Source organism: Sinocyclocheilus rhinocerous, unplaced genomic scaffold (assembly GCF_001515625.1).
Source record: "Sinocyclocheilus rhinocerous isolate Xijiao unplaced genomic scaffold, SAMN03320098_v1.1 scaffold4152, whole genome shotgun sequence".
NCBI lineage: Eukaryota > Metazoa > Chordata > Actinopteri > Cypriniformes > Cyprinidae > Sinocyclocheilus > Sinocyclocheilus rhinocerous.
Genome location: NW_015634059.1, coordinates 31,271 through 41,016, shown reverse-complemented (window position 1 = coordinate 41,016; position 9,746 = coordinate 31,271). Strand labels below are relative to the sequence as shown.

Sequence of the window (9,746 nt, the reverse complement as noted above, 5' to 3'; positions counted from 1 at the left end):
CATATTTTATAACATTTGTTTTGTCCTGTCATTAGTTCTCTGATCTCTGTGTTTTCTGGAGGCTCTGGCTCCGTCACGTCCTCAGACAAACGCCTCTGACTCGCCATAGAAAGCAGAATGAAGCTCCTGCTGAAGAAGAGCTGAAGACCTCCAACTACAACCTCATATGAGGAGCAACTGAATCTCAATCAACTTCAACAGACTATCTGAAGACTTCACAAACTCATTTAACATCACTGTAAGTCACCTCATTTTTATCAGACATTTGTGATATGTTTGTAGAATAGCCTGGATGAAGCAGTGATTTTAGGAGTCTGTGATTTAACACTGTATGTCTCATTTCCACTGAGCTTGCATCCGCACGGATACCAAGGGCTCTTTTATGCCACATGGCCTTTAAACATGGTCTTTAGATAAAAATAATAAAGCAAACACACTGAATAATCCAGTCTGCCACCCTTACAAAGAGAACAAGAGAGATGACCATGTAGAAAAAGAGGCGAACACCTGCAAATTAGATAACTGAGAACAATGATCTCTTTTTAAACCAATCGTATAAAAGTATAAACTGCAAGTGAGAGAGTCAGATGTCCTGCAGGCATTTTGGCTTTGTTGTCTCCACCAATAAAGTTTAAATTTGGCATCTCTGTGTCTTGACTGATTCTTCAAAGGGAGAGACAAGTTTCCCAAACTGGGGATCATGAGGGAACTTGCAGGGGGTTTGTGAGCTGATAAAAGCTAATAATTAAATTATGAAAATACAAAATGAAAATACATTTTAAAATAAAAAATAATGATGAAGAGCTGGTGGAAAAAAAAAAAACACAACGAATCAGAATCCATCCTGCTTTAAAGTGCAAAACATTTAAAGTGGCAGATGATTAAACTACAGCATATACTCATATTAAACAGAACATAATTATTCATCGGTGTGGACACTAATACAGATATGTTTTCTTATTGTTATTTTCTTGATGTGAACAGGTCTTAAAAAGTTAATTGTTTCAGTCCTCTGCAGATGAAAGTTGTGGCTGATACAGAAGAGTATAAGAAAAGTTTATGAAGTTCTCTTATTTGCTGAGATAGTGAATTGGTGGGTTTTTGTTAAATGTGAGCCAAAATCGTCACAATTAAAATAACCAAAGACTTAAACTACTTCAGTCTGTGTGCATTGAATTTATTTAATACACGAATTTCACAATTTGAGTTTAATTACTGAAATAAATGAACTTTTCCATGACATTCTAATTTATTCAGATGCACCTGTAGATTGCACATGGTCATTAATTACAGTGTAAATTTTTGCAACAAACTACAACTTTTTTTATTTATTTATTTTCAATTTAACTTTAATCAAACTGTAGAAATTACAGTGTTTTAGCAGCATGAGGAACTACAAAGACAAATTACACTGGGTGAAGGGGAATGACAGCAAAATATAGACATAAATTATCAGCAAAGAGACAAATGTGGGATCCTGGTGTAATTTATGTAGACATATAAACAATAACACAATTCACATTTATTTAATAATCAAATATACTGCAGTGTGGCACAGTACCTTGAGTGAGTCCAGCATGGATGAGGGACATCAGCACTAAAAGCAGATGAAACACAGATATGCAGCATTTCCATTCATTCAACACAATGCAAATCACTGAAGCATGTCTAGAGTTTCAACTTAGTGTTTTTCTTTGTTTTAAAGCTCATCAATGAGAACCGATGGTGGATATTCTCCATCGTTTAACATCAACACACACAATGACGTCACGGGACTTGTGAACTGATATGAGGGTTGATTCACTGATTGATTCACTGCTGCCCAGATAATCACTTTAAACCACTGAGGTTCACAATATACAACACATTAAGATATTCTCATCAATCAATTTGACATCAGACTGTGAAGTTCTGTCTCTTTAAGTGTTTTGCTTGTTTTGAATTTGAGTTCTCTTTAGTATTCTTTATAAATGAACAACTGACCAACATATTAAACTCAAATGGATACCTGGACAAGTTTCAATCTGGTTTCCAAACGCATCACAGCATAGAGACAGCGCTCATAAAGATAATAAATTATATTTGATTAAATACTGATTCTAGCAAAATATCAGTGCTGTTACTACTAGATTTCAGCGCTGCATTTGACACTGTTGATCATAACATACATTTAGAGAGACTGGAAAACTGGTTTAGGCTTTCTGGGATGGTCCTCAAATAGTTCAGGTCATACTTAGAAGGGAGAGGTTATTATGGGAGTAAAGGTGACCATAAGTCTAAATGGACGTCCATGACATGCGGAGTCCCTCAAGGCTCAATTCTGGGGCCACTCTTATGCCGAGTTCACACTGCACAATTTTCAAAGATGTCGCATCGCTGTTGGTTTCACACTGAACGACTATCTGGGGTAGCATTCAGTTAAAGGAGGTTAAACACTGCATGACTTTACAATAGGAAGAATCGCCGACAGCTCTGTCTGGTGCAGGGTTGCCAGGTTTTCGCTACAAAACCCGCCCAATTACTACTCAAAACTAGCCCAATTGCTTTCGAAGGAGTCCCTTAGTAAAAATCGCATTCGGGGGGTAAAATATAAATTATTTTGGCGGGGTTCTCCTGGTACAATTCACATTCCAGGGCCTAAATATCACATTATTGGGGTCGCTTCAACCTGCTGACATAAAAAACTACCAGCGGCAATCGCGAATTTGGCAACACTGGTCCGCAAACTACGTTTCATATAACTCCTCCCTGAACTTCCCGCTGCCCTGTATCTTAGTCTCTCATAGGCTGTAGGTCATCGCCGATGTGTTTTTCAGTCAGAACTTATTTCACACAGTGTGATTGTGAATCGCCGACAGCTCCAGATATTTAGCATGCCAAATATTTCATGGGCGTCGGCGATGTGTCGGCGATTCCCTCAGATCGCGTCTTTGTCACTCATTTGAACGAGCACCGATTTACCTCTGATTTCGGGCGTTTGTCGGAGATTTCGCAAAACCTGTAGCGAGTGAAAAATCGGGCTAAAATCGTGCAGTGTGAACTCGGCATAAATCAGCATGTGTATGCTTCCACTGAGTCAAATAATGAGAAGAAACCAAATTACCTATCACAGCTATGCAGATGATACTCAGACCTAATCGCCAAACGACTAGTCCCAGACATAAATGTGGTTGATGCAACACCGAACAAACTTAACTGAACAGACAGGAACTTAAATACACAGGCCAAATGAGGATAATTGATGAGACACACCTGAACCAAATGACATAAGCAACCCAACAAAGGGAAACGTGCAAAAAGGAAAACAAAGTCGATGTGGGTGTGACGTGTGATGTGTGACACTCAATACATTGCAGATATGCTCACTGAATATAAACCTAACAGACCACTCAGATCATTAGGATCAAGTCAGTTAAAAATAGCAAGGGTTCACACAAAACAAAGGACGTCTGCTTTTAGCCATTATGCCATCCGCAGTTGGAACCAGCTTCCAGAAGAGATCAGAGGCCCATTTCAGAAAGGAGGTCAAGTGAAAATTCTGACTATGTTATCCCTGAAATTAGGAAAATTTGCAAAATAAGAAAAATACACTTAAAAGACTAAATACCTCATGTAATTTTTCTTAGAAAATACATCTTGATTTAATAATCTTTAGATATTTTGACTGGAATCAACAAGACAAAAATACTAAATAAGAACAAAAAAAATTACAGTGCAGGTACATTCATTCATTGCACACATTTTCATCATGTAGACACTGTGAAAGTGACAAAAATGGCATGTTCTCTTATCCAGAATCCTGTAGATGAAGAGGCTACATTAATACGTAGGGAGTTACATTTACATCGGGAGATGAGTATTTCAATTTTTTTTGCCATATCCACATATTTATTTGTGCGGTACTATTTTTAAATGGCAGTTTTCTATATAACATCAGGGATGCAGAGCACATTATTAAGGCCGCTGTATGCAGTAGTGATGGGAAGTTCGGATCATTTTACTGACTCGGACCTTTGAATCTCGTTCAGCACAATGAACAAATCCTTTTTCAAATCATTTCGTTCATTTCAGCAGAATATAATTAAAATGTTACGTGTTAATATCCAAATTCCCCAACACATCTATTTACTCAAACATTGATCACATTATATAAACTATGGCCACATACACACTGCTGCTAAATTTGGTTGTCTGTTAACCTTTTACTCCTTAATTGCGTTCTGTACACACATAATTCACTAAAATACAGAAGTGACAACCACATTTGACAACCGCATTAAGTATGCGGAGTGTGGACGTCTTTTTGTTGGGTGCTGTTGCCATGGTGAATCATAATTTCGGAGCTCCATTGATCATGGCTTTTCATAGTCATGGCACATGCGCTAAACTCAGGCTGCGTTCCCATCCATTTTTTATGCCCTTCACTCGCTAACTTCCCTTCGTCGCGTTTACTCGGATGTATGTCATTGATTACGTTGCATGAGTACCCACTACTGGCGGAACCCTTGAAATGGGTTGAATTGGAACGCAGGGCTCTGAACCAGTTCAAGGAATGAAAATGAAAACAAGAAACAAACTAAATTTTGACAGGAACGGAATCAGAAACAGAAATTAAATTAAATTTTACAGTTCCGAACAGAATCAAAAATTGGAAATGGCCATTAACAGTTAATAATGTTTTGTTATCGTTCCATTTAATATTTGAAATTTGCTGTCAACCAATCAGGAATTCAGATATGCAAATGTGACACTGACGCATCCAACGTGTGAAATGCCCACGCTCAGCTGTAAATTCATTATAGGTAAGTCGCAATGGCAACGCATTAGAGTTTATCCGAGGATAGTGTAAGATGGATTCAACAGAACACGCGCACCTGCAGCGCTTGTGAACGGAGAAAACAGAATAAAACTGTAGGCTTACATAAAAAGGAATAGCCTATACTGGCCTACACAAAATGTATTTCACTTAAATCATTGATAGATTAACAAAACGAAAGAAAGAAAAGTTTAGGTTTATTGTGACGCGATCCAAAGTTCATGGAAAGGAAAACGAGACAGCAGAAAATAGTTTTCTTTATTTTGCAAAAGCTTTACAGTTATATTTATTTTGCAAATCTTTACACTTTTGAATGATGTTTTGCTTCTATCTGTAAAACCAACCAGCGTTGGTATGACTTTATCACGCCGGCTTCACACGCACACAGACACAACATATTTTGCGACATTGCAGCCTGTCCATTATCAAAATAAAATACAGTTAAAGAAACATAAAAAGTTGCACCGCTCCATTGTACAATCTGTTGCGTTCATGGTGACCACCGCCTCACTGTGCTGATATAGCCGATGTGAAGGATGATGTCGATGCGAGTGAAGTACAAAGCCTATTACATAATAAATATTCACTAGCAAGGACCACGCCACACTGCAAGTGTCAGGAAGTAATCTTTATTGTATAAAGTAAGGATGGAAGGGGAAGAGTAGGAGGGATGAAGGGAAGAGATCTGGGCGCCCGTTGGTGGCCTGGAGAGACATAGGATGGGGGAGTTGTCTCTGTAATGTGCAGCTGAGTGATTAGAACCCCCTAAGATTGGAGAAAGCTGAGGTTAGCTTAGGCTTGGTGGATGTCGTTGAGATTGTTGTGAATGTAAGATCGGTATGCTTGCGATGACCAGCGTCCAAGTATTCTGATAGTTTCGTCTGAGATACCCTGTCTGGCGGCTGAGGTCGCTGCTCCAATGCGGAAAGAATGTATTGAATAGTGTTCTGGAGATATACCGGAGATACTGAGAATTTGGTTGAAATGTTTGCTTAACCAGAACCTATTGGCCACTTTCCCGGTTTCCGTGATGAAAAGCGGCTCTTGGGGAGATGATTCGAACATACTCGGAAATGGGTTCGAACAGGCTGAGAAAGGAATTGAGACGGAAGATGCAGATTGGGAACGATGCTCCTAATTGGTCCGTTTTATTTCTCCGAAGCATATATATGTGTGCTTCCGGTGAGTGTGATGTAAGATATTCAAGGATGGATGGATTGAAGGTGGATGAAGTTGGAGCTAATTCAGAGCATCTTAGAAAGCCGAAGAATGCGAGCAGGAACATGGACTCTAAGGTTTGCTCGATGACGGGATTTAGATAGCCTGAGCGTTGCGATAAGATGCAGACGCTAAGTAGGTTAGTAGTGAGCGGAAGCCGTTTGTTGATAGAAGAAGGTTCTTGTTTTCGCAGAACTTTGATGAGCATAGAAGTATGAGAATGGGAGATGGACTGACAGTTATTGCTGGTTATTATTTTGTAGAAGAAGTTGATTCCTGATAGGTAGGTTTGGATGGAGCAGGTACAATTTTTTTGGAGGGAATGAGCATGAGTGATGAAGTTGCAGATGGATGGAACATCTGTTGATGGAAAATGAAGCTGATAGTAGGTGTGATAAGCTTTGAAGCAATTCCATCCGGTTAAGTATGCTGAAAGCGTACTAGGTGCGAGACTGTTGAGAATGGCTTCTTGGGAAGCGTCGGAAAGACTTCTGACCAGGGGGTATACTTGAAGATGGTTGTTGAAAATGGTGGGACTGGAGTTGGATGAACTCCAAGAGCCTGAATTTCTGAAAAGAGAAACGAGACGGCTATGACATTAAGATATCCTGGGCCCGTATTTATCAAGCCTCTGAGAATTACTCTCAAGAACGCAGCTAAGAATTGTTGGCTCAAAGCTGCGCTTAAAAGTTAGTTATCAAACATCTCAGTTGTAATTTAAGCGAAGTGTAGGACTAAATCTTAACTGTCAGTCTTAAAGTTGATTCACGACACTTGCTGTGCCACAATCAGGATTTTGGATGACGAAATACGAATTGGACCAATCACTGAAAAGATTTCCTTATTTAAGAATATTCTCAGATAAATTCACATTGAATGGTTAAATGCCTAATAGGAGTTTACATTCAACACACATTTGACAATAAAGAATTTTCAAGAGAATGCATTATGGTAAGGAAACGAATCGTCATCACAACCTTCATTTTAGGGTCGTGCCAGTAGACGATAGTATCGTGTATCGATGATAGCCTGAGATATCGCCTGTTGCTGATACCTTTGACGACAGCAAGACGATCATTATTATTATCCGTCAAAAATATAGGTGCCTATCTTTAGTGATGCAGCGCGGAGAGCCGCTTCAGAATCTTGCAACGGCGCAGCTGGTGAGTAGCCGGGATCAGCTCCGGTGGCTGTGTCGGAGCCGTAATGCACCGCAGATGTGTGGCACTTTGAGAAGCTTGATAAATACGGGCCCTGGTATGTGAGTGGCTCTGTGAAGGAACTGATGTTGAAAGGAAATCAGTGTAAGTTTGCACATGAATAGCATGATAGCTTTTGAACGTGATCTGCCTTTGTTGATAATTTCTACTACAGCTGTGTTGTCTGAGTGGATGATAATTGATTTCCTGGACCATTCGTGCCTCCAAAGGATGGCAGCTATGATTATGGGGTATATTTCAAAGTGTGCTAAAGAGAAGGTGCCTGACTGTGAGCTGAGAGAAGCAAACTCTGTGGGCCATTTGGAGGCGAACCAGCGCCCTCCGTAATAGCCGCCAAAGCCTATGGAGGGATCGGCATCGGTATACAGTTGAATATCGTCGGGGTTGGTGAGATATTCATTGTAGAAAAAGGAGATGCCATTCCAGGATGAGAGAAATTGTTTCCAGAGCCTTATTTCCATTTTGCATGCGTCGTCTTACATGGCTCCGCCATGGAGAGACGGGATGGCAGCGGCTTTTGACAGGATATTTGACAAGAACGATTTTTCTTGAGAGATTATCCAGATGGCGTAAATGAGGTGGCCTAAACGGGCTAGTAGCTGCCGCTTTGTACAACTGTCTGCTAGTAAGAAGTTGGAGAGAAGCAATGTGATGCAATGGATTTTTGTGAGAGTGAGAGATGCTTGGAAGGAAACTGAATCGAGAGTGATGCCTAAGAACTCGATGGAGGTGCTAGGCCCAGAGGTTTTCTCTTCTGATAGGGGGATGCCAAGTTCGGTGAAGACTTTAATTAGGGTGGAGAGCCCTGATCATGGTGGTGATGATGGAGGTGTAACTACTAGAAAGTCATCGAGAAGGTGGATGATGTAAGGGAGTCTGTAATTATTAAGTAAAATTCAGCATAGTGCTTCTAAAAGAGAGTTGAATATTTTGGGGTTACTTCTTCAGCCAAACAGAAGGAGCAGGAATGTAGAAGCCTGCAGTTGGAAAGGGCCAGCTTAAATGGTTGAAATGGTTTTGTGGATTCTAAGTAAAGGTGGTATAGTCTTGCTTTATTATCTGAGCGATTGAAGTGGATGCCTTTACCTTAAAGTGTGCGATGAAGGCAAGCCACGGTCCAATTCGAGATGTCATCACTCGGCGTGTTTGCCGGCGCGTGCTATCAGGAGTTGTTCGCTGGGGTTTTCGCGTCTGCGATGAATATGGCTGTCTCTGTTAGAGGATCTTGATGCTGGAGATGAGGGAGCCTGTGATCACGCTGGAGTTGAAGGATTGCTATTAGGGGTATTAGAGCGAAACTGCTCGCGTGGTCGAGGAATGTGTACGGCTGATCGCAAGTGCTGCGAAGTGCTGCTCGGGTTGGTTTGCTGCAAGCTAGTCCTCGGTTGGGAGGAGTTGGTCTCCAACAGATCGTCGTCTGCATCAGGTGAGTTAATCTGTATCTCTGGATCCATGGTTGTTCGAGATAACGAGATGAACAGTGCTAAAGGGTCGGCCAGACATAAGTACGTTTTGGGAAGTGAGGTGATTGGATGAGGTGGCTGAGTGAGGCGTGGCCCTGCTCCTGAACCTCAGTTAACTATTTAACTCCCTATATTTTAGCATCCAGATACATCGCGAATATGGAAACATTTGGATTCGTACCAATCAAGGTAGGCATCAGTTTCACCTTAAATTAATTTGTTTTTGGATTGACGTTTTTACAGCCTAAACGCAAAGCCTTAAAGGCCGTTCCACACTGAGCGCGATGCAAAAAAAGCGAGGCGAATCACCGACGAACAGTGCTTTCACACTAAGCGCAAAACTATTTATGGCCTTCTGCTAATTCACGCCTGCACGCTAGATGGCGCCGACCAGCAATGCATTTTTCCTCAGATATGAATCTCTTATATAGATTTAACATTGTCCACTGCTCAATATACAGCATTAAATTAATATAGCTAAATAGTTTGGTTCTACGCCAGAAACACAAACTATCTATAATGCTGACAAGAAAACATCTTAAAATATAAATAGAAGTACAATTAGCATCAAGCCATATTTGAATATGTATGTAAATATTAATGTATTTGCTTAAAACCCACTTTAAACCATCATCGAGTGCTTGTAATAACTCCTGATTGTGATCTATAGTTGATTTTGATTCTAGGCAGACATGCACTCTTTGTATGTTTAATAACCACTGCTTATTTATTGTCATAAACATCCTTTATTGTTATAAAAATACCATGAGCTGTATACAAAACACATACAGAAAATATATTGTCATAATCATAGATTGTGATCTATAGTTGATTTTGATTCTAGGCAGACATGCACTCTTTGTATGTTTAATAACGCCACACTGCTTATTGTCATAAACATCCTTTATTGTTATAAAAATACCATGAGCTGTATACAAAACACATACAGAAAATATATTGTCATAATCATATGTCTACTTGTTTTCATATTTCATGTGCAGAAAAATGTTTCCCTCGATTTTATTAATA

General features: G+C 40.0%; 1 protein-coding gene across 1 annotated transcript in view; it reads right to left on the bottom strand.

Moving 5' to 3' along the window:
- LOC107745396 (uncharacterized) overlaps positions 1–9,746 on the bottom strand; it is a 20,965-nt gene that overhangs the window by 5,616 nt on the left and 5,603 nt on the right. Inside the window, exon 2 of the mRNA XM_016559260.1 lies at positions 1,562–1,597. Coding sequence (XP_016414746.1) covers positions 1,562–1,592 — 31 coding nt within the window. The 5' untranslated portion in view covers positions 1,593–1,597. The remainder of the gene's footprint in view (positions 1–1,561; positions 1,598–9,746) is intronic.